Source organism: Apteryx rowi, unplaced genomic scaffold (genome assembly GCF_003343035.1).
Source record: "Apteryx rowi isolate R43461 unplaced genomic scaffold, aptRow1 scaffold_751, whole genome shotgun sequence".
NCBI lineage: Eukaryota > Metazoa > Chordata > Aves > Apterygiformes > Apterygidae > Apteryx > Apteryx rowi.
The window spans coordinates 224,301-250,000 of NW_020451040.1; the positions used below are offsets into that span (position 1 = coordinate 224,301).

At 43.6% G+C, this 25,700-nt stretch overlaps 1 protein-coding gene across 2 annotated transcripts in view; it reads left to right on the forward strand.

Moving 5' to 3' along the window:
- Positions 1 to 25,700, forward strand: part of RBM47 (RNA binding motif protein 47) — an 87,339-nt gene that overhangs the window by 58,374 nt on the left and 3,265 nt on the right. Inside the window, exons 2-4 of one of the 2 annotated variants that reach the window (XM_026088116.1) lie at positions 18,493 to 19,652; positions 21,151 to 21,357; positions 23,923 to 24,125. In XM_026088116.1, the coding sequence (XP_025943901.1) occupies positions 18,524 to 19,652; positions 21,151 to 21,357; positions 23,923 to 24,125 (1,539 nt within the window). In that variant the 5' untranslated portion in view covers positions 18,493 to 18,523. Of the gene's footprint in view, positions 1 to 18,203; positions 19,653 to 21,150; positions 21,358 to 23,922; positions 24,126 to 25,700 lie in introns of those variants that run through there. The other variant, XM_026088115.1, reaches the window with a different exon arrangement.

A 25,700-nucleotide genomic window follows, 5' to 3' on the forward strand; every position in this document is an offset into this window, starting at 1 on the left:
TGTAATCCCACTACAGGAAAGAATAGAAGGAAATGGAAGATCATAAAACGGGAAGCATAGGCATGGACTAGACTGCATGGGCTTTTCTCTGCACTGTTTCCATTTACATCTCTTAGGCTTTGGTTGCTACTAAGCTGATTATCATCAAAAAGGAAATAACTAAATTTTTTTTTTGTATTGTAACAGAGGGTGACACTTGATCATTGCAGTCAAGCTGTGTATTAGGAGAAAGTTTATATTTATATTCATTCACAAGTTCAGAGGATGCTGTATGAGGAGAGGAGAGTGTGTGTGTGTACAGAGTCTACCCTTCCTGGTGCTTGGATGGCCTACTATTAAAACTTTTCCACTCTGCCCTAGCTGTATCCCTCCCATTATGTAGGAGCCATTATAAAAAGCCATAAAAACATTAAAAACACAGTGTGTTTGAAGCCAGAGGGAGGTAGGTGCCCAGTGCTGGGGAAAGCCGGAGGGCACAYGGACGATGCCTTGGACATTCTGCTCAACTTTCTTAGGACCCCTGTAAAAACACAGCCTGCAAGACACAATAATATATTTTCAAATTCTGCTGTTGGGCATAATAACACCTGGTCATAATAATACCATGTAACAACTTGATTTACTGACATTTAATTGTTTTAAACAATAATCAGGGCATATCCTGGAAACGAACAACAAGCTGGAGCTAAAAGTGAAAGTACAAAGTGAAAGCCAAGCAGGCTCCCTAGGAGATCCTAATTCAAATGATATATTAAAGATCCTTCTAAAATTGAGTGCACCGCATATTAGCCCATCAGCTTACTAGCATCAGGGCATTTTCTTTCCATTTACACTGGAATAATCTTCCCTGTGCATTCAGGTGCATGCATGATTGTAGCTGATTAGATTCATTCTATAATGCTTAGAGTTAAAAGTTGAGTAATTTGTTTTCCAACAGAAAAATGCAAAGTAAAGATAAGGATCTTAACTTTAAAAAATTGATTGATTTTGTTGAGGGGAGTTCTGTGAGCTTATATCAGCTAAATATTATATACTCACTCTCCTATACAGTCAGTGAGATTGGATCTAATTTTGGCAGAATCTCCTAGATTTGAACCCCAGATTTGAGACTGATTCCTTTTACAGTCTTGGGCAAAATGCTTAACTGACGTGCTGCAGCTTCCTCATCTGCAAAGTAGTAGCTGCTTCCCAGCAGCTTTCTTGTACCTAAGGAGTTAACATTTGCAGAGAAGAATGCTGAAGATAAAAGACTGGTACAGTGGACTCGGGCTGCAGGCATTTTGGGACCAGGATCCGGGCTGCAGGTGTGTTTGTACAGTGCCTAACACACTGTGGCCACACTACTGCGGATAAGTAAGTCTAAAAAGTTGGAGTAGGCTGATTGCAATCACCATTTGGACTTGTGTTGTAGTTAGAAGAGCTGCCTTTCCTGTTCACTCTCAGGACTGCCACAAAGATACTTCCTTTGCCACAGGCCTTGCCATCCTCCAAATTTCTCTCTCCACCTTGGTGCTTTCTATTTTCTTTTTTTTTTTTTAATTCCTGTCCCTATATCCTTTGACTCCTTTATCCCTTTTCTCTATTTAGCAGCCTCTGAATCTGTAGCGTAAGGATGCCTCTAAGTTTTGCACGTCCAGATTAAACCACTTGGAGGGCAAGAACAAATTACTGCGAAGGACCAGCTGATACAAACTGACATTGCTTTTCTGCAGAATCGTCCCCTGCGCACAGTCTTTCACGAAGAGGTGAGACACCTCCCGTCCCCCCGGCAATGCCGGCAAGCGGCCCTGGGGCCGCCTGGCACTCGCTCCCCTGCCTGCGCTCCTCACCAGGCAGCGGCTCGGTCCCCCCGCTCCTCCTGCCCCAGCGTGCAGGGTGCTGCTGGGCACATGGTCCTTGYCGTGGGCCACGGGGTGCTGCCACATTCACTGCTCTTGTAGAGATGCCTCTGGGAGCTCAGAGTTGAAACAAAAACAAGAGATCGCCCATAGCGGGTTAGAGCAAAAATCCGCCCAGCCCAATGCCCGGAGAAAAGGGCAAGGACAAGGCAAGCACACAGTGATACCTCCTGGAGTACTCTCTTCCAGTGCGATGACCAAAAACCAGAATCAAAATCGCCTGTTTGCTGGTTATCTGGAGGACTGGGCTTTACTTTTTGGAAAAAAGAGAAAGAAGAAAGGAATAGATATGTCAGAAAACAACCAAATTGCGAACCTACTGTTAAAATTACTGATAGATGGATAGGTAGATAGGTAGGTACGTAGGGTATGTGTATGCATGTTAAATTAAATATTTTGGCCAGGCAGCTTTTAATTTTCAGTTTGCTACAATCAGATATGGTTAAATGAGGGTGCACTATAATTACGTTCTTTTTAATGAGAATTCATAGAACTTTCAAACTCTTCTACTGCACCAAACTCAAACAGCGATCAGGCCAAGCCCTGATTTCTAGGTAAAACTACCCGAAAGGAATCTGCTTGTGGCCCCTTGAGAATTCTGCAGCTTAACGATCCCTTGAAGCCGCTGCAGAAGCCGCTCTGCCTAAGCCTTGTCAGAGCAGTCCTGAATGTCTTTCGAGCCATCGTTCTGAAAAACTTATGAAACTAAGGTGGAAGCGCTTTCTAGAGCCACCTTGAGAGAGGACTGTAACCTGCGGTGGTTTTGTTTCTGCGTTACGCTGTTTGTTTTTCATCGTCTCTGGACAGTGTCTTTTCTGAGAAATCAATCCGCTCCCAAAGCCTGCCCTGCTCCCTCTTTTCCCACTGGCTGGTCATACTTACTGCCTGCTGCACTGCCAAATCCATCATCCCGAGCGTGTTTCACTCCGGTTCCTTCTCTCGACTGCTCGGCAAGGTGTGTTGTTTGCTTTGCCTAAGTGCTGCTGGGGCCTAATGTACCGTTGTTATGTACAAACCATTTCTACTGTCATGAATCATGTTTTACCACCCCTTTGCTTTTACTTCTCCACCAGTTTTTTTTTTTTCTTGCAAGCAAACACATCTGAGTTCCGTGTTTGCAACTGAAACGGCACCCACCAGGTATTCAGCCCCAGCCGAATTACTCCTGCAATCCGGGTGCCTCTGAGATTAGTAAACCTACCTCGCGCGCAGGCGATTTTCATTGCAACCAAAGGTAAATCCATTAAACTCAGCCTAAAATAATTTTTCCAAGTACGTATAAAGCAAAAGATTTTACTGAAAACCTCATCGAGCAAAATATGCCTCTTGCTTATCTTATCTGTTGTGAGTAACTCAAGCTATTTGCACAACGCCTTGTGCTAGGAAGGAGTTGTTTGTACATGTTTCACTCCCTTTTTTGCAAGTTTTGAATTTTGAATGAAATCTTTCTGTTCAAATTCCTGCTCCCCGTGAAAATGTCAAAGTTTCCCTTTTCTATTCTTCCCTTAAGGTTCGACCCAGCCCTCCAAAAATCCATTAGTTGCAGATGGTTTTCTATTAATTTTCAAGCGGCTTTGGAGAGCTCTCGGCGTCTGGCAGCGCTAACATCCCCTTTCTCTTCTGTCCCACCCACTTAGCCTCGGTCTAAGAGCCCTTAACAAATGACTCCCAAGGAATTTAAATGGCTAACGCTCGCTGACCAATAAAGCGGTGCAGGAACAGTAGAACCTGGTTACACAGTTCTTGTGATTAGGAAGCAAGGTTGCTCAGGCAAAGGTGCTTAGTACTGTTAACCTGTCGCACTTGGATTGCGGGATTGGAGAGGTAAGGGAAATCTTGTTTGTTCTGTAGGGATTTTTTATTTGGTTTTCATTTATCAGGTGGTCGAGACTGAAAGTATGTCCTTGTCAAGGAAGCAGATTTGGTTTTTTCCTTCCATCAGAGGGTCGTAAAGAGTTGCATGAGAAGGAAGCAACTACTTCTAAACTTGAACTACGAGCTCGACAAATGAGTGCCTGAAAGAATTTGACTGGCAAGTAACAAAGCAAATGCCAGACCTGTTAAAGCTAAAATACTGATATGTTTAACCACTTACACTACTTAGACAGAAGAAAACAAATAAAATCAGTTTCAGAGAGGTTCCGTCTACTATCCTAAATTAGTGAAGTGAAAGGCAGGCATTTAACAGCCATCTTATGTTTTATTTCGAATTGGCCTGTTTCCGCCATTGTCTTTTGTGCTGACCTGGGTTTTGTTCTGCTCTTACTCAAGGAATTGACATCAAAATCAAGCCTTAAAAGTGGGTTATCAGCTTTAGATAGAGAATTTGGGGTTTGTAGATTGAGGGTGGTGAGGAAGGCTGAGCAAGCAAGGTATATATGCAATTATCATTAACAGAAATGAGTCTATATAGCTCATTCTTTATGTTGAATATTTGATAATATTTTAAGAGAATGAGGTTCTGATAGCAATCTATTCACAGTCTGCATAAAAAGCATGTGAAACGCTTAAGGCTTGTACATGACATAGGGCACGTGATGTTAATCTGTTTGCCCTTGTTTATTTATTTATTTATTCATTCATTTATTTGTTTATTGGGATCAGTGTTAATAACAATAGTGAAGTTTGAACTTAAATCTGGAAAAAAAGCAATTGAATCTAATATCTCTAAAAAAAAGAAAGGGAAACTTAGTTTTTATAACTAAGGTTCAATTATGTTCCGACTTAAACCAATGGCAAGATTGTTAATTCAAATGAAGATCAGATGCAGTTACTGTATGTAATGGCGTACTGGTCTAAGCTAAGTGGGGTAGTAGTTGTGCTCTGAAATGCACGTTTAAAGCGCGATCCTTCATTCTTTGCACATCCAAAGCTGCCATGCAGGACAGGCAGCGTCCGGAGTACAGGAGGAATGTYGCGGGGAAAAGGACCTGCCACCCTGTGCACTGCTTCACAGCCTGACAGGCTTTGTTGCAGAAAGGGTGTATTTTTCAATCGTATTGTCTCGGTTGAACTTTGAAGGCCTTTCCACTCAATGCAATCCACAGTGACCCGTGTTAGTGCATCCCAGCTGCTGACGTGGCACCTAAGACCTCGTCTGGTGTCTGAAAGAGTTAAGAGAGTTTTTTGATTAAATTAAGTTAACACAGCTAAGGTAACATGACTGCAAAACATGTCCTTTTTGCTCAGCGAGACAAGGYCATATGACCGTCTATCAGAAGCTTGTTGTAATGCTGTTGGTTTGATTATTTTTCCATGGGTTTCTCATGTAGTTCTGCACTTTATAACTGAGATTAGATAACGTGTTGGATAAAAATAAATAAAGTTAATAAAGGAGGAGCCACTTGGCTAGTCTTTTTAAGAATTTCTGTTTAATTCCGCATTTCAGTTCCATTCCTTGTTGAGGGAATTATATTGATTCAAATGTTGCTTTTCTTCTTTCTTCAGCTTTTAATTAAAAAAAAACAGTTAAGTTCAGCAAAAGGTGAATTTCAAATAACACCTGTCTCAAATCCCATTGTTTTTCTGAAATGCGCAGAAATTTCATTTCCAAATCACAGGTATTTCCAACTGAACTGTAATTTCTACAGGCTTAGACTGTCTTGAATTAACCCAACACAGGAACGGTGCTTCCTGAGAGAGTCCCTGCCTTGGTTAAACATTTTTTTTAATTTATAATATTAACCCTGGGCAGAGGTAACGAGTACTGGAAATCTCTTCCTTGTACTTGTAAACCTTGCTTCTCGATTTCAATCCAAGGGTTCAAAGGTTTGTACAGACTTCTTAGATCAGAGGTCAGACACAAATTGCTGCACTTTGCAGCTTCGTTCTGCCGATATGACAGAATTTCACAGCAAAGACGATTGCCTTTCATCCCCCTCTTCTCAGCTCACAGGCAACACCAGGCAGTTCAAAGCATGATAGGTACAAGTCAGCCATTGGTACCTGAGTTTAATAAATAACTAACTGGGTTTCAGTGGTGCAAGGTGCATATTATAAAAAGGGTCAAATGTCAGTGCACAAAGAAAAAAACATGCAGTCACTGACTAAGCCAAATGTTTTGAGTTTAATGTACTTTCAACAGTGAACATTCACATCGCAGTTGTGGTTAGCTTTATGCTGATTTTCATTTCTGTGACCTGAGGGGGAGGGAACAAGTTGGGCCACTTTCAGCTTTCCCTTAAATTGCTCCCTCCTGCTGAAATCAGAGTTGCACGTTGGGCCCCTCTGTTGTTGTAGTGTTCACGTGGTAAATATGAAACCGAGAATGTGGCAATAAAAATAGTGCAAAAGATTAGTGGGAACTGAAAAGTCTTAAGCCATGCTTTATTGCTATGAAATCAGCTAAGCCAGTAGGCTTTGTATTAATAGGCAGTATGTTTAATTCTGGGTTTTCTGTAAGAATTAGCTGAAAAAATGAGGTCAGAAAGACTGAAAATGGAACTGTAGTCTATGGGCCCCTTTTAGATACTTTTGATTGCAGTGTCAGGTGGTACATTTTAATGTAATGTTTACACAGATAGATAGACAGACAGACAGACAGCGGTCTACATTATAGAAACACACAAAAATCACAAGCACATGCACACATATCCCTACACCATGGAGTTCAAGAAAATGTTTCGCAGGCATTTTCAATGATAGAATTACATCACTGTGTTTATATATAAGATATATCTTCCAAGAGGCAAGAAGTGAGATAGGCGAATGTCTTGTCTTTCCTGTGTAATAATTAAAGGAGGAGCCTTGTTTTGGTGCTAAATTGCAAAAGATCCTTTTTCCTGTCTTTTTTATGGTAAAAGCTTGCAAGCTCATAGTCCAGCCTATATGAAACACTTCTTCCTTTCCTAGAATGGACGTTTTTTAAAGCAGACAACTGGTGAAGAGGGCGCACTTATCTGCAGGAGAATCTCTGCACATATCACTGTTTCATTGCATTCATGGAAAACGCTCCGTAAAAAAATTTCCCATTGAATGCAACTCATCTACAATAGGAAATGCTTGTTCCATACTGAATGATTACATTGCAGTTTGTTTAAGTGCCACACATTTTCCTGCCTGACAGTGTTAATAATAGACTTTGTTGACTAGACTGAAATACGGGAATTTGGGGGGAAGTGAAGGGTTGTGTTTCCTGATTTGGAAAGCTGATAAGAAGGATTACACAACCCATCTCCCATCTTCTCAGCTTTCCTCAATGTGTGGCTTCAATATCTTGCAGGATAGTAACTTCAGACCCAGCCAGCAACTGGTCCTATTGAAAGAGTTAAGAGTTATATAATTATTTTGAGTTGGACTGTGTAAAAGACAGAGCTGGGGCAAATCAACTGTACAACACACAGGTTACACAACTTGTTGGGACAAAGTTCTGAATGACTTGCAGCAAAGTGTATTATAAAATATAGGAGGAGACTGGTTTTCACTTACCCAAACTGTCTTCAGAAGTGGTTTAAACTAAGATGGCTGGTTTGGCACCGCAGTAAATTAAAAGCACTCAAGAAATACACAATCCATTGACAGAGTTCACATGTAGAAGCGGTAAAAATAACAGCCGTGTTGGTAGGATGCTCTGTGCTGGTGGTGATTTGGCATATGGAAAACTTTTTGGTCACCATCGTTTCATTCTTGCCATGGGAAAACCATGTACGCACAAACAGAATTCTTGCTTGTCGTCATCAAAAAACAATGGCATGAGGTAAAAACCCAGGCTCCAGAAAGTTTTCTCACTTCATTATCATCTGGGTTATCATTATCTAAATTTAGACTGTTTTACTTGAATACTATTTTTGTAATTTCCAGGCCAGGAGAAAGGATGGTTCAAGAGCCTCCTTCTTGTGAATGTTCATTCCTCTGCGTTGACAATGCCTAAGGATAATGCAAGTGAAATTTTTGGTAGCATCACCCTCCAAATTAAATGCCTTAAAAAGTTGCAGAAAGGATTGAAAATAGGATAGACAGGAAGTTTGCATAATACAAAGTGAGTTGTTTTTGTATGGATATCATAATTTCAGTTTTATTAGTATTTTAATATTGTGCACAAAATTGCAGTGGCATAAGATTAATATGGCTAAGGGAACTGGTATAGTATAGCTAAAGGTATTAGGCCTGTGGTTCTTAATGCTGTTCATGACAGTGATGAAAATAAGGAAAGGAAGAAGTTTAACCTTCAAATCCTAGTCTGAAGTTGTAGCCAATTAGTGACTCCACAAATCAAGTGCTCAATTCTCTTACTGGAATTAAAGTTTGTACCTGGGCAAGTCCAGCATGTTAATGTACAGAATAATTTTAGGTGTTTTCCTTGTAAAAAGGAGGAAAACATAGAAGAAAATACTTACAATAATGTTTTGCTGCAGTTTTTCAGCCAAATACATTGCTGTYGGTTGGTGCTTGGGGAACATAACCAGTCCTTACAAGACTTTTAAGGTGGGATTTTCAGTATTGCTCATCAATGCCTGAAATATATCCCCATAGAAGCCATTAGAGTCTTACAGTTGGTATCAGAGGGAGTAGTGTTAGATGCTGAGTACTTTTGAAAATCTCACCCTCTTCTGTTTCTTTAAATTTTCTTCCTTTTTGAAAGAGTCAATAAGAGGCAGGACTTGTCATCAAAAGATGAAACCAACCATTTTTAACATCCTTGGGCCACCTAGAACAAATTTAAGCAACTGACAATTGGCTTGCCTTAGTAGATGGCTTAAACATAGTGCATGGACCCCTTCTGCAGTAGCTCCGTGCTGAAAACTGCCTCTCAAGACCAGAATATTAACCCACCCAGTATAAGGTGAACATGACTAACTGACCAGAGTAAATTTAAAGTTTAAGCTTGAAATATGGACTCTTCCACTGAAGCCTGTGTCAAGTGCCATGCGAGGGTCCCGAGGACAATAAGCCCACAGTCACTGTGAGTAGAAATGGGAATTCCAGAAGTGAGCCTAGGGCTTAGGTAGGTTAGAGCATCCTGCAGTCCTGGAAAACTTTTTATGACTGAAGGAAAAGCTTAGTCCAGAGGAGGGAATAGCTCTGATTTTTCCTAGACATAGTAGCAAGACATTACCTTTAAACATTGCAGTGGATTACAGGAGTGTATTCTACTAAGAAGCTGAAATGTATTAAATATTACCTAATTACAATTTAAATTAATCTCTCCAGCATGGCAATGCTGCTGTGTGCCTCACTGAAATATTAACATGAAAATCCCATCACAACCTGAGGAGGAAAGAGAATCCCTCCTCTGTGTATATTCATAGATCTTTTCCCTTTCCCAAGAAAAAGTTGCAAAATGTAAAACAGTTGATAAAAATCTGTTAAAACTGAAAATGTGTGTGTTGTAACATTACCAAGATGTCCTCAAAACATATTAAGCAGCTCTTCCCTTCTAAATCACCATTCCTCTCATAAGCACTAAGCCTTTAGTATTTTGCTGTATTGACTTTTGCTACTATACCTTAATGTTCCCTGGCCTTATTTCTCCCCATGCCAGTCTAAAACAGAGGTAGCTGAAATGATCTTCTGACTTTACCAAAAGGTGTCAGCCACTTCTGTCATGTCCCTGGCTCCTCTGTGCATTCACACCTGCACATACATGCAGCATGATGTGAGCAGCAAATGTCCGTGCATGTGCATCTCCCTGGACACATGCAACACCTGAGCTGAAAGGATTCTCCCATCTGACCTGGGAGGAGTTGGAGAGGTCCAAGTGCCTTAATTCAGGCACACACACGATTGTGAGAATGTGCAGTGCGTTAGACTTTCCCAAATCTGCTGCACTGGCAGCAGGAGAGCCGACACAGCAGACAGACGCTGTTGTCACCAGGGCTGGTCTGGGCTAAGAGATTACTCTCCCAAGTTGCCTATCACAAGCTGCTCATCAAGTCTCTTGCTATCAGACGTTTCTGTCCCTTCAGACCTGCTGATGCCATTAACCACATTCTCCACAACTTTTTGTTAAAATGATCTAGATTAGGAAAACCCACCTTTTCAAAGTGTTTAAACTAGGCTGGGGCAAATTCTTCATCCAGCTCAGTTGCAGCTAAAGCAATGTGTCTGACATGCTGCAGACAGCTACCATGGCCTGCTGGCCTCAAGTACTTCTTTTTTTCTTAAATGTCCAAAGAGATTATCCATCCTTCTGCTGAACAAAGACCTTTTCCCCAGAAACCTTCCCTATCCTATATAAATGGCTTTCAGAAAAGTTCACTGGCCAAAAAGCCATGCTGAAATGATGCACTCTCCCTTGCACTGACACAGGACAAGATTCAGCTTCAGACTTTTGCATTTCGTAAGTGACAGCAGGTAGGGATCCAGGCTCTGATTCAACTCCTGTTGTTCTCTGTTGAAAACCACATTGGGATCTAGCCTTTGACCCTTAAAACATGAATTACATTAGAGTCATGCAAAATCTTCGCATGGATTTTCCACGGAAGATCGGATCCATTTTTTACCCCCTCCCCGCAGGCACGCGGAGGGAAGGCAGGGAACCTGCCTGCAGTGGGACGTCCCCAAGCTGCTTGCGACCAGAGGGCAAAGCAGGAAGCACAAGGGCAGAAGGGGAACGCTTGCAGGCCCCCTTGCTATATCATGCGGGTTTGTAAAAGGGGTGGGACTTTCTGTTTCACCACTAGTTAGGAAGGAGCACCTTGAATATAAGCTAACCGCTGTGGCTGTGTCAGTAGTAGTGCTAGGCTATCGCTGTTTTCTGCAGTCATACACGCCATGGCTGATCACAGAGGCATCCTTACTATACAAACTCAAAGACGCTGGCTTTGTTGAGCTCATTTGTGTGAATAAAACATATCAAATGAATGAGTCTTGCCAAAAAAAATGAAGGTATAATGATACCATAGTTATATTTAAAAGGAGAAGTAACTKGCACATTACATTTGAAGCACTGCATTATTTTCGATTGACATGTTCCTGCCATTTTTCTGTTCAGCTGAGAAATCTGTAAACAGGCAAACTGTATTTTCAGCAAAAGCATTTCTGTGGATATCTGATGTTTATGGTAAAGTTACACAGTTAGCTGTTGTTGTTATTATTATATATATTTTATCTAAAACTACCATTAGGAAAGAGTCAACTTTTTAAAATAGTGAGCTTTAACTGTAGCAGTACTTTCAGGGCTGCTACAGACCGTCAGGACCAGGATTACTATTTGCCCTTATTACTTTAACTARAAAAAGTAGAAAGGTCACATTTAAAACAGTAGCTGATATTTTACTCTGTCAACAGAGTGCCTTTAGTTAAAATGTTGGTGGCTGACCTTCCTTCTGTAATGACAGGAGTTGCAGCTTACAAGGCAAAGCTGTGGCAGTTTCTCGAAGCAAGCAGGCTGGCGTATTTTCACGAAGGAATGTGGTGTAATCTCAGTCGGAATTTATACAATGCAGCCTAAAGTGCCCAAAATGGTCTACAGAAAAACGGTGGTGTTTAAGACAACTTGGCCTTAAACTTAAAACAGTCTCTGGCGACCGAAGCGGTGCATGGTCACCGGTGAGGCGTGAGTGTCTCCGTCCTGTCCTCTCCCCGCTCTCACTCATCCTCTTCTTCCCAGTCGGCTTTTGGGGGAGGATCAGGGAAAATGCTGGTGTGATGCTCTGCACGCTGATGCGGCTCCGGTCATGGAGGAGCAGCTGCCGAGGGTCCCGTGGAGCCGGCGGTGTCGCGTGAGCCCCCGGCCCCAGGCTGTGAGTGCCCCTGGCTCTGCAACCCATAGGGGACACATGGTGCCACCAAATCTAACAAAATGCAAAACTAGAGGCATGAATTAAACACAAACGTGGACCAAATCCTCCATGAGGGGAGCAGACGTGCTCACAGCCACAAGAGCACCAGCTGTGGGCTTTGTGCTTGTAAAAGCTGTTTTACCATAGCTGCGAGGCTCATTTCAACAGCGGTGCTGGTGGCTGCATAACGTCCTCGTGTCATGTTGAGTGCTGTACAAGCCCACGGGTAAGATGCTATATGGACTGACTTTTTTAAAGGGATAAATCTGACCTTCTTTGCGTCAGCAGGCAGTGAAAGTGCCCTGGGAACACAGGTATATATTCAGCTGAGGGATTGCCTTACTTTGTACATGCAGTCATTTGCCTTTTACACTTTTCTGTCTCCTCAGCACGTAACTGGCCTTTTTTGTGCCCACTTCATGGATATCAGCTGCAGAAGGGTCTCTCCTTGTCCTTTCCTTGCTTCTGTTGTGGATCCACAGTAATATCTGTGAAGGCATTTGGGTTTCTGTGGCCTCAAACCCTCTTAGCAGCCCAGGCCACCCCAAGATGAAAAGGCCTGACTGCCTTAGCCATGGGAAAGAGGGAAAAGGAAAGGCACGGAGGGACGGGAGAGCCCTGCGGAAGGGGGCTGGTGGTGCCTGCTCCCGCCAGGTGGTGAGGAAGGGTAGTGGTGGGGAGCTTTGCTCCAGAGAGACTGTCCTCTCCCAGCAGTAGTCGCCGTTTCACGCTCTGCTTTCGCAAGCGAAGCGGCGAGCCCCCAGGCATTGGGGCCCGGCACATGGCAGGGTCACGATCGCGGGCCGTGCTTGGCTGCCTGCGCCTCACTTTGCCTTTGGCCTGGCACAAGGGGCATCACAATCTGGCCCTGCATTGTTGCATTTTGCTTTTTTTGCTAATCGAGGCACTGTATTTAATAAAGAATCTGCCTTTATTAGCCAACCTATTCACGGTATGCCTTAGGTCAGTCACTGGCAACATTTCCCATTTAATGTTCTGCATTGTCCTGTAAAAAAAAAAAGGTTAAAAAGGAGACAATGAATGTTTAGGGCAAGACCTCTTTACACACAACTGATTGGCAGTGGGGAAGAGAGTTTCATAAGAAAGAGGAAGTGAAATTTGAATGGTTTCACTGAAACGTGTACTTCTGAAAGTTCACCTGTGAGTAAGGGAGAGTCCTTTAAGCAGAGAAGCTGAACTGAAAGGTTTCCGAGTCGTGCTTTTAATGCCCTGATACAAGTTAGAATCTATTTAATGCGATAAGGAACATATAGAAAAATCAAACAATCTTTACAGCTTTTTCTGAGAAAAAAAAGAGGCTAATCATGTTTCAGGAAAAATTAGGAGTATTTGCTTCAACTACTTGGACACAAAGACTCAGATCAGTCGTATTAATGAATTTTTCCATAAGAAGGAGTTCAAGGTTAGACAAACAGAAGCTGAGAAAGGAATCACACTGTGGGGAGAAAGTCTTTCACCGGGCACGGACTGATAGAGAGCAAAGTGCTTCCAGTTTGTATTTTACATGCTAGCACTACCACCAAGCAAACTGGACATTTAAATTGTGATTTGCGCTACTGAAGAAAATCTTTCAGAGTGTTACGTATCGCTCACAGCCTGCTCAGCTTCATTCCTCTCCTGCAAGTTAGAAGCTGAGGAGACGGCAGACAGGACTGCTCCAGCAGCAAGCAGGAGTATGCTTATACGTCAAGTACTGAAGTTGGTGGGTGACAGAGCAGAGAATGGAAAATAAATTAATTCAATCAAGGTGATTATCAGGTGTTTCTGAGGATGCATGCAGGAGCAAGCCAAATGGTGGGAGCCTTTGCTTTTCTCTTCCAGTCAAAGCCACATTCCTGCATCTACAAAACACACACACGCACACAAATGCACGCACCTACATATGTACACACCCCATGACTTCCCATTTTTCTCCTATGAACCTTTTCTTTCAGACTGCCTTATGTCACAGTCTTTTGTTCATCCCAGCTGATCTGCTTCTCATGGACGAAACCCAGCCCCACATCTCTTGCTCCCAGAAGAAAAATCCTCTCAAAGTCCTGCCGCAAAGCTCCTCCGTCTTTAGTTTCCTAGACACTGATTATACCTGGATACTGATGGGTGCCTCAGTGTTTACACAGATGTGCTGGCAGTCAGTCACAGGGGGTACAAAGGACAGCAGAAAGCAGCCAAGGCACCCGCCCAGCCACCCAGAATGCTGGTGCCTGCTCAGGGGGCATGGACAACCCTGCAAAAATATAGACTGAGACGCCATTGAGCCCCTGAAAGGACTTGAAACCAGGCCCACACGTTTGTTTGTTTTGCAGTAATGTATTAAGTTTTAAATGGGGGGGGGGGGGAAGGTGGGAATGATTAGGGAAAAGGATAAAGCATAACTATTTTTTAGAAAGATGGCTTTGAGCGTGTGGCACCAGACCAGCTCTCCTGGGGTCTGATTTCAACACCCAAGGTTCCCGGGGGAAACCACGTGCACCTTTTGTGCCTCAGTGCCACATCCTACAAAATGGGGTAAAAGCCGTCCGAATTCAGCAGGATGCTACAAGGGCAAATTCATTCATTATTGTTTTGAGATGCACAGGATGGGGTATTTTGGGTACAAAGGCAATTAGGTGGGTATTATTTCTTAAATTATAGTGTCGTTTCTTTTGATTATTTGAGCTTCAGTACCTGTTTTGCTTTTTTGCTGCTGTTTTAAGTTCTCAGCATTTCAGACATGATGTGCACAATGTAGTAATAGCTATAATAACTACAGTTTTAACACAGTCCTGATAAGTAGTCATTTAAAACTTAGTTGTCTCCAAAGTACAGCCATTCTGATTAGGAATTAACACTTTTGTCTGTCTCTTATGAGTCTTTGCCATTGAGATCAGGTACACTTTCCTCTTCAGAGAGTAGAAATCAAGCTTTTATATTTTATAAGACAGTATATTTTAATATAGCTTAAACTTTTGCTTCTTCTCTTAGCATTAATCACACTTCACGGATTTACGCAAATCAGTCTGGCATTATCAAGACCACTCAACTCATAGTATTAGCTCATGCCCTATGTACAGCTAAAACACATGGTAGGAAGCTTTCATGACCAGTTTACTATGGACTAACAAAATGCATAGGTACTGCAGAACACTTCAAAAAAAGGTTATTTTGAAAACAATTTTCTTGAGAGTGATTGTTTTCCTACATGAGTGGGTTAAGTTGTTCTGGCAGCCTGTTTTATAAGGCAGTATCCACAGGTGGAGAGAGCTCTCAGAACAGACACGCTTGTGTTTTTTCTCATCAAGGTAGATGATATCCGAACACTGTGAAGGCGTTGATTGTCATATGGCAGTGAATGTTATTAAATGTGTGTTTAGCTGAATCAAGTAAGACTGTATGGGGTCTATAATTGTCTTAGATACTATATATCCATGAAATCAGGGTCTATGGAATTGCACAGAAAAAATTAAGCATATTTGATCATGAATTTAGATTCCCTATAGATTACACAGGGATGAAATGCACTTTAGGTTTACAGAAAATTTTTAATTATTCACCAGCACAGATTGCGTACAGCAGTATTTGCAGCTAAGGTGGCCATCAGCATGTAGCAGCAGCTTGAAGTGCAGCTTTCAACATTAGACATCATCTTCCTGAGGCAGAGAGCCCTGGCTGCAGTGCAAAAGTGTTGGAAAACAGCCAGTTCCTGGACTGCTACTGTAGGCCCAAACTGAATTAACAGCTTGTTTCTGGTGGGGCAGGGGAGGCTTTTCTCCATCTCTCCTCTCTCCATGCTCCTGGTGCCCATCTGTAACTTTCTAGGCCATAGCCCAGGTGACTGATCCATGCAGATAACAGAATACAGAGACTTTTATTTTACAGATTGACCTAAAACTGATGGTAATGACTCATTTTTAAACTTACCTAAACCTGGGAAGATAAGTAATTCTCTTGCCAACAGGTGGCCAATGTAAAGGTAGTGATTATTATTCAGCAAAGTGTTTGTTTAACAAGCTTTGCTTTCATTTAAGGAAAGATGAAGTCACATTTTTAGGAACACACTGTCAAGTGAAAAATGAAAATCTTCTCTGTTTTAATTTTTTTTAATGATGTAGAATAATTGTCAGATCTAAAATGGAAATGTCTGACTGTGACACATTAAAGAGGGGGAACATTTCAATCTAAGAGAAACATTTTTATAAACAACATTTTAAAACAAGAAGTTGTCATAACTGATGCACTTCCATGAAACACCTGAATTCACAGAAAGGGCATTTTCTAAAGGAAGAATATTGCCTGGGCATCGCCATGACTATTACTGTCCCTCCACCTTCTCTGCCTCCCTCTCTGCTCTCCATATTTTTAAATGAAAATGGCTGCGCTGCACCAGAAGTCGTCAGTGCGTAATACTCATGGTCCAAACACACCTGCAGGATGGGGCCCTTTCATAGATGTAGGCTCAGGTCTAGTTTCTCATTCCCAAGTGCATTTAGGAGCTGAAAACAAGCACTGTAGGTGTTTGTCCCTGACTAGGACAGAGGCATTTCTAGATATAGGCAAGCATGATTCTGGGCAGCTAAAGGACTTCCCTGAAAAAATTCTGAGGTGCTAAGGTCACTAAGGAGATACACAGGTCTTGTGGGTTATAAAAATCAAACTTAGCTGCCTAAATTCTGCATATGTCTTTCTGTGGACGTGAGCCTACTTTACTAATAAACCTACCTGTGTGGCAACCAATACATTAAAAATGGCCAAATGATATACAAAGGGTACATATCAGAGTCCTTGTTGAACAGAGAGAAACCTGTGTTCCTCTGAATTGCACTAGTACATAGAACAAACACATCTGGCTGAAGCTTCACCCTTTTTTTATGGAAAATAAGCTTGTCAAACACAGAGAACGTCTCTCTTGGTGGTTTGCAGAGTTTTTTCCTGGGACCAGTGCCCAATGACAGTTCCATCAATAAACTGATCATAAATACAAAATCATGGAAAACCACCTGGTTGATGATGCAAAGGTTGATGGGGTTGTAAATAATAACAAGGAGAGGGCAATGATGTAGCACGCAGTAGGTGGGATCCACTTAAAATGCAGTTGGACTATGGCCAAATGCAAGGTTTTGGCATTTAGCAGTAACACATGCAAGGCATGCCCCCTTGGGATATACCCAAGTGTATAGCCCATGCCCCCACAGGATATACACCAGCAAGAGACACCACTGAAAAGGATTTAGGGCTAGAGTGGACGAAGAACTGAGTATTGTTTGCTAGTGAGAAGGTGTGGAGAAATAGGCCTTTGCTATATAGAGAGAAAAGTGGGGAGAAGAGAGAGGGATGATTTTTATCCTTGAGTGCAGCAAAGGTGAAAAAAAAAAAAAAAGGTGAAAAAATAGAGTGCTTTGGGAAGGGCCATGAAAACAATTTTAGGGGAAAAAAATGCCTGTTGATGAAGATTTCAGGAAAGACTTTCAGTCTGAAAGGTTTATTAAAAAGAAGACAGAGTTGCAGCTTGATTGAACAGCTTAAATATCATCATAAGGCAAAGACACAGGTATTGAAAGACTCTTTAATCTAGTAGAGAAAGGTTTAACAAGTAATCCTAGCTGGAAGCAGAAGCCAGACAAATTCTCATGAGAAATATGGCCCACTTGTTTGTCAGAGAGAGTAATTACCAAACAAGCCATAAAGGGAAGTGGTAGGGACTACATACAGCTCTTGATGCCTTAAAATCAAGGCTGGATGTCTTCTGGAAGATATGATTTACTCAGATAAATGTTATAGGACTCAATATGCCAATAACAATAAAATGTAATGGTCCATGTCATATACAGTCACTCATATTAAATGGTCTGATGGTCCTTTCCAGCTTTAAAATCAATGAATTAACTATTCTCAGAATCCCAAAGTGTCTGTTTTTTTAATTGTGTTCAGAAAGAGATCTCATTATCTTGCAGTTGTAGCAGTTAGCATTTTAATCCTTCTTCTGTATTTCTGTATTTCCTGCCCTCTCCCTGTACTTGAATGCAGAATGAGATTTCAGAAATTTGCCTTTCCCTTGCCAACTTGCAAGGCTGTGCTGACTGATCGCTTTAAAGGAAATGGCCTGTAATAAGGGAGTGCTTCTTTTCAGCTTTTGTGAAGTCCTGTTGCAATCATGAAGGAGACAAACATGCTAGACATTATACCACAAAGGGCAGGCAACTCAGAAGCTTGCCAGTGTGCTCTTTGCACAAGAGAACAAGAATTGTTTCCCCAAATTTTAAAAAGTATTTATTATTTCCCACTCAAGTGTTATTCTGAAAGCCTACAGGAGCTAGGAGTTGGTATTGAAAGGGAGTCACACCTGGCGCTTCATGTGCATTCCCCTCCTTTCCCTGTGGAGTAATGGAGCCAGCACTTTGCTGTTCAGGAGTAAAAATATCAGCTGAGGAATGACTTAGAGGGAGAAGAGGGCTCTGGAGGTGGGAATCTAACAGCACCTCCCCTTTCCCAAACTGATGCTAATTCCTTCCTACCCATCAAAGAGGAGACAAGCCCCCCTAGGGATCTGAAGTGGTTGGTGGCAGCTGTTCATGTGACTTCAGCCTCCCACAGCAGCAGCTCTTGGTACTCCCCTTGTACCGCCTCAGCGAGGGGATGTCCCTAAATCGAGGCTGCAGGGCCACAGGCCTCACCCCCTTCTCCCCTCGCTGCACCGCTCCCTGCAGTAAAATGTTCAGGGTGGTATAGTTCATTCCTGTTCTTCTGCAGCCTTATTCCCGGCTTGAAAAAAGGACTTGCAGAACAACTGCAGGAAGACAAAAGAGAGCAGGTGCGATCCTGGTGGTAGCTAACAGCTTCTAACACGTCCTCCTTCTTCCTCCTCCTGTGCCTAGGTTTTATCAGGCTTTGAATGATTTTGACATCATGACTGCTGAGGACTCCACTGCAAGGATGAGCAACGATTCCTCCAACATGGCTACTACTAAAGTACCTGAAGGTGTAGCTGGTGCGCCTAACGAGGCTGCTTTGCTGGCGCTCATGGAGCGTACGGGATATAGTATGATTCAGGAGAACGGGCAACGCAAGTATGGCGGTCCCCCTCCCGGCTGGGAGGGCCTGCACCCTCCTCGCGGCTGCGAAGTCTTTGTGGGCAAAATTCCCCGTGATGTCTATGAAGATGAACTCGTCCCCGTGTTCGAGTCTGTCGGCCGCATCTATGAAATGCGCCTGATGATGGACTTTGACGGGAAGAACCGAGGTTATGCCTTCGTGATGTACACACAAAAGCATGAGGCCAAGCGGGCTGTCAGGGAACTGAACAACTACGAAATCCGCCCTGGCAGGCTGCTCGGGGTTTGCTGCAGTGTGGATAACTGCCGGCTGTTCATCGGAGGCATTCCCAAAATGAAGAAGAGAGAGGAGATCCTGGAAGAGATCGCCAAGGTGACGGAAGGTGTGCTGGATGTTATCGTGTACGCAAGCGCGGCAGACAAGATGAAGAACAGAGGCTTCGCCTTTGTGGAGTACGAGAGCCATCGAGCAGCAGCAATGGCCAGGAGGAAACTCATGCCTGGAAGGATCCAGCTGTGGGGACACCAAATTGCCGTTGACTGGGCAGAACCAGAGATAGACGTGGATGAAGATGTCATGGAGACTGTTAAAATCCTGTATGTGAGGAATTTAATGATTGAAACCACAGAGGACACCATTAAAAAGGTCTTTGGGCAGTTTAACCCTGGCTGTGTCGAGCGGGTGAAAAAAATACGTGACTATGCTTTTGTGCACTTTACAACCAGGGAAGACGCCATTCACGCCATGAACAACCTTAATGGTGCTGAACTGGAAGGCTCCTGCCTGGAAGTTACCTTGGCCAAGCCAGTAGACAAGGAGCAATACACTCGCTACCAGAAAGCAGCCAAAGGAGGGGCAGCAGCAACCCCTGAAGTAACACAGCAACCCAATTATGTTTACTCTTGCGATCCGTACACACTAGCGTATTACGGCTATCCGTACAATGCCCTGATCGGTCCCAACAGAGATTACTTTGTGAAAGGTTAGTAAGCACAATTAGGGGATGTGATGGGCAGGTTTGATTTCAGGCAAGAGTGGCCCAAAGCCTGTCTGAGCCAGATAACAGCTGGTGCTTTTCATTTTTTTCTTAAACACTCTTTTATAGTTCTTTTTGCTGTATTTATGATCAGTCTCATTTTAATTTATGACTGTGCAGACTGTATTTATGTAGTAATAATTGCTAATGTTCAAACCAGTATAATGGAGGCATTGAAAATGAGCTAAAAGTCTAAGCACAGGATGGAAAAGAAAGTGATCTGCTTTTTATGAGTGCTGCAGTAAGTCTGGGCAAATGCACAGTCCAGGGGCTTCAGTCTCTGGTGTCTCCTTCCAAACTGTTAGATCCTTTGCCTTCGCCTGGAGGTGGGTCCTCCCACATCCCAGGGCTGGCCATCCAAAAGGAGCGCTGTCTGGGATAGCCTTAACTGGGAACGCTCCAGGCATCATTTGCCCTCTGCATTAAAATGGTAGCAGTGCTGCATCCTTTAAAGACCATTAAGAACTACAAGCAGAAGGGGCCACATGAGTGCAAGCTAATTTATGTATAATTTAATTAGTTATGGATTATAAATATTAAAAATTAACCAAAAGTAAGTTATTCATAAAAAGCCCTAGCAGCTATAACTGGTGTTATAATTATAATTATCCTGTACTTACAGGAATTATAGTTTCCTGAAATCCTTAATGTGTGTTTCCATACAATAGGCAGTTTACCATGAATATATTCTTCAAGCACACACACATAAAAAAAAAGTATTTTTAACAGTGGCTGATCAAAAATTTCAGCCTCAACTCAGTTTCCAGATTTGTACTTACAATGAACTACAAATGAGTTAATTGACAGTCTAAAGGTACAATTAAGCCGTCAGAGAGTACATTAATATCACAGTGTCCAAAGTACTGTCGTAACGCACGTGGAGTTGCTAACACAAATAGAGGTGATATTTCTGGAAATGGGGCATATTCACATTACTAATAAAATTGCAGAGAAAACAAAAGTCACTAGTAAAAATATATCAATAAGGGGACAAAGCTGGTTAAAGGCCAGATTCAGCTTAGTGAGGGCAATCTCTGCAGGGCCCCATCACAGGCAGCTGAGAGGCTGGGTCTCCTTTGGAGGACAGCTGAGAGAGAAGCTAGAAGTCTAATGCATAGAAATCACCCCTGGAGGAGCCTCTGACTATGAAGTCTATATTATACTCATAAAACTGGCCATGAGGGCTATATTATTATGAATAAATGGTTAATTTATTAACGGTCAGAAAAGTCAAGAGCAAAACTTGCATAGTTCCACTTGGTGCTTCTGGCAAGGCCAAATGCTCTGTTTTTATGAGCAAAGTCAGTAAAATTCAGATCAAACTAATTTCAGCAGCCTCATTTCTAAGCATATGCCACCAGGTTTCAGTCCCAGGTTGTCAGGACCCCCTGCATTGCTGTTGCTATATGTTATTCATCACCCTCTTTCCTGTTGTTATTACAAGCAGGCAGCGTAAGAGGCAGAGGGCGAGGAGCAGCCGGCAACCGAGCCCCCGGCCCCAGAGGCTCTTACCTGGGGGGATATTCTGCCGGCCGTGGCATTTATAGCAGGTACCACGAAGGCAAAGGAAAGCAGCAAGAAAAAGGCTACGAGCTGGTGCCCAATCTGGAATTACCCGCCGTCAGTCCGGTGGCCATTAAGCCTGGTGCAGGTCAGTACATGTGACTGGGCTGGCACGGCCCGCAGGGAGGGGGATGCCATGGCTGGCATGTGAGCCYGGCCTCGAGCATTTTGCGGGTGTGACTAGGTTGGGAAAGGACCTGGGGATTTCCCATTGCAGGAAAGTCCCCGCCAACACAGAGCTCTTCCATCCCCGCCGGCAGCCTGGGGACAGCCCTGCTGCAGGCGCAAGGCAGAGAGCGTGGGTCCCATTCGCAGCCACGCAGCAAACTGCAGGGGAGCTCTCCCCCCTCCTGAGCTATGTACAGCTGGCCCATAGACCGGGGGCAGCGAGCTCCTTTCTGCCATATCCCCAGCAGGACCTGAGCATCTAATCTTTGCCCTTCCTAGCTTAATGCAATGATGGCTGAAGCCCTGAAATTCCTCAAGATCTTGTTTGGAAAGATTTTTATTTGGAAAAGCAGCCTGAGGAAGAAGGTCCTTTCAGGTGACCAGGACAAGCCCCCTTGCAGAAGTCCTCTGGTCTCTTCATTCTTCTCTCTGTGTAATGGTAACTGAGAACCTAAGTGGTGTTATAACAAAGCTGCAGTGGTTTATTAGAACATGCTTCATACTATATATACTAGAAACTATACTATACTATACTGGAAACTATATAACTTGCAGTGGAACCTATAACTTGCATCTAATGAACACTGTGAAAAGAAGAGTCCTTCATAACAGTTGGATGAGATAATATGAAAAGAGAGATCTAGAAAAAAAGGAATACTGTTAAAAATGAGAGCAGTTTTCAAAGGATGATTTGCAATAATTCTACCTTTATCTTCAGACTTCCTGATAAAACTATCCACTCACACCCTGAAAATATTACCACTATGCATATTTGTAAAGATACTTTAGGAATTCCAAGCATTACTAAAGTATGCTTGAAAACTAATTTTTGAAATGCACTTTATTTTAACTATTTATTTATGAGGCCTACATAATTCATTAGACTACCAAAGAAAAGCCTGAATCTMAAGTCTAAATGTTTCTACACTTCAATCATGTTCAAATTCAGAGTTTTTCATCTGGTCTTGCCCCTCTCATACAGTTCCAGCACAGACTCCAACCACAGAGGACCTGGTCTGTTTTTTCCAACCAGACTGGCTGAGCTAGTAARAAGTATTACCTGCCAACCTTACTTCTGTTATTAAAAGAATATTATTCTGCAATCACATTACCAGAATGGAGGAGTTGAGATGTTCTGACTTTGCAAGGTTTACAACTGTTTAGAATAACCTGAAAGCTTCGAGACGCATTCTCTCCACAAAAAATTAGAAAACTTCTGAGACATCGCCCCATACCCCAGCTGCCTGTTCCTGCTTTTCTGCCAGAAGTTACTGCAGAACAGAGCATGTGGCCTTTGCTGCAGTGAGAAATTACGCAGGTTAATTAAAGCAGTGCTAAAATTGGTTTGAGCTGACCACGTGGAATTGGTGCGAAGGACAACAAGAAACGCTCACATGCAGAGGTCTCCACTTGAGGAAGCAGCAGTACGCTGTTGGTGGGAACATCTCTGCCTGAAAGAGGGGATTTGATCAGATCCCTTGTTGCAGTCTCCATGATTAAAATGAGAATACTGCTTGCTGGAACCTGTCATTCCCTTAGGCAGAATTCCAAAGTTTTGTCCCAGTGAAAAAAAAACATGCTAATCTGGTTTCACTTTGGACATACTGGCTGCAACTCACACAGATGCAAACATCATCACCTCTTAGTCCAGCATTTATTAGTCGCTCAGTTTTTCTTGTGAATAACCTTAGTGCTGAAAGGCTCATGAACTGAAAGCTGAAATGTGCATTATGAAGCAAAAACAACATTATAAATATGATTATTGGGAATGTTCAGCAAAGTACATTCCTTCCCTAAGCAGTGCCACCAAGCTCCGTTTAGGAGCATGTACAAATTCACTGTCTTTGAACTCACAGTCATTATGACCAGAGCAGTTTCCCTTTGTCTGGAAGCTTTAATTAGTTCATGTTGTCCTATTTTGGCATGAGAGGAAATCCTCTTAAGAGCAATATTTTTTTTAGTGCCATTAAACAGATTGATCCTGCAGCAGAAAGACAGGATAAAATGTATTTAGCCAAGTTAGGCCTGGGAAATGCAGAATAGTAAATTAATGGATATTTTGCAGGGTTGGCCAAAGGACAGCATATAGACTAGAGCAGTTGCTGCCTGCAACTTCTACAACTGCAGGATGGCAGCAGCCGGACCAGGCTGCGCAGGCCTGGCACGCAGCCCCCGCTGCCTGGCAGGGCATCAGGGTGGCCACCCTGGGGCAGCCCTGGGCTGGGGGCCGAGCAGGAGAAATGCACGGACAGAGCACACAGCACCAAACTGGTCCTGGCTTGTGGTTCACATGGGCTCTCCTGCCGCGCTGCCGGCTGTGGAGAAAGGAGAGGTGCCCAGTGCACACAGCTGCACCTTGTGGCGAGAGCAGCCCATAACCGTGGTGGGAGAGCCAGCGTACCCTGGTGGGAAGGTCACTCACTCTTTGAGTTGAAGCCCTGGAAGCTCTCGCCCAAAACAGCTTTATGTATCTGGTCTCTCCTAGTGGCCATCCCCGCGATTGGGGCCCAGTACTCCATGTTTCAGGCTGCCCCGCCGGCCAAGATGATGGAAGATGGCAAAATCCATGCAGTTGAGCACATCATCAATCCTATYGCCGTCCAGCAGGACCCAGCCAGTGCGGCAGCCGCTGCAGCTGCAGCCGCCGCAGCTGTGATACCAGCCGTCTCAACACCTCCCCCCTTCCAGGTGGGTTCAATGCTCGCATTCTGCTCCAGTTAGCCAGATAGGTGGAAAGCCTGATGTCTGGCCATGTTCCTGGGACAGAGACACTTTATTTTCTCCCTTTTCCCAAGATGCCTGATGAGATTCATCTCACATAACTTCAGACATCTACTTAGTGGTTATATCTGATAGCTGAGCCAATGCCTGAGCTACACCTGAGTAGCTTCCTTTCTATTCAAACCTTCCTCTGTATCCAAAGGCAAACCATTCTTTATATCAAAGGAGAGGAAGAGGCACTTCTAAAGTGCAGCCTGTCTGACCTTAGACATCTGCGCTTCAGACAATTGCTCTCCCCGCAGGGTGATGCAACCTGGGAGCAAGGGGACAGTCCCCAAAGTGATAGAGCTCTTGTCCAAAAACAAGGCATGCACTTTCAACCCTTCATTCACAATCTCTTGTCCTAAGAGATTTGTCATTCAGCAAATGGAAATTTTTAAGTATGGCATTTTAAGTGCCATAAAGCCATATTAAATCCTTGTTTTCCATAGATGGGCCTGGAGCCTGGAGCCCCCCCCTCCCCATTGCCTATTCAGCTTCATTTTTTTATGCTCCAGCCCCCCTGACCTTTACACCTCATTATCTGGCCATGTCTAAGCAGAATTACAGAGGTCACCCCAGAAGCCTGCTGGCCTCGTTCCCTCCTGCCCGAGATCCTGCCGCGCCGGCTGTCCCGCAGCACCGTAAGCCACACGCAGGCGCAGGCACCCGGCGGGGAGCAGGCCGCCAGAGCAGGCGTCCGCTCAAAATCCTCTCGTGGCAGTGCAGAGCGCATGATGGGGGAACACCCATGTGTTATGTCCAGACCTTTGGAGTTAGGCGGAATATGAGGTAATCACTCCTCTTCTGTAGTTGGAATTCCATTATTTTACAGTAACAGTAAAAAAATCTAAGTGAAGGTTTACACTAATAAGGTTACAGAGTTGCACTGTGCAATTACGTAGCTACAGACCATTGCAAGTCATCGCTCTTTTAACATTTACTGTTTGTATTGCAGTAGAGTCCGAGTCCCAGTCTGGGGTGAGGGATGCTCTTGTATGAGGCCCATCATGTGCAAAATGGATGTTTGCCACAAAAGGTTTATGAAACAATAATTTCTTTCCCCTACAGAAACAACATTGCCAGGCTAGGAGGTGCATTACTGTGCATGCAGGGCTGACACCCACTGACTCGTTCAGCATCGTGAGGGGGCTGTAGGTGGCAACAGGCCCCTGAGGGGACTCTGCCTGTTTCTGCTGCTGCCTGGTGCTTTTGGTGCCGCTAGGGGCACGGGCACCCAGTGGGGGGACACACTCTGGCCCTCTCCCTGGGACAACAGGTGGCAGCGCCTGGGTGGACAGCAGCAGTTTGTCTCTCCAGCTCCACCACAGCCCCGCTAGCAAGATCTGCCAGGGTAGATGAGGGTCTGGATGATGGTGCCCAGCATGCATTGGGTGCTTCAAAATACAACCATCCCTGACTAGTCAGGCTGCTGTAGGAGGGCTGTGGGAACCATAAATAGGGATTTTTGGTATGAGAGTCAGCAAGAGTCAGTATAAGGGG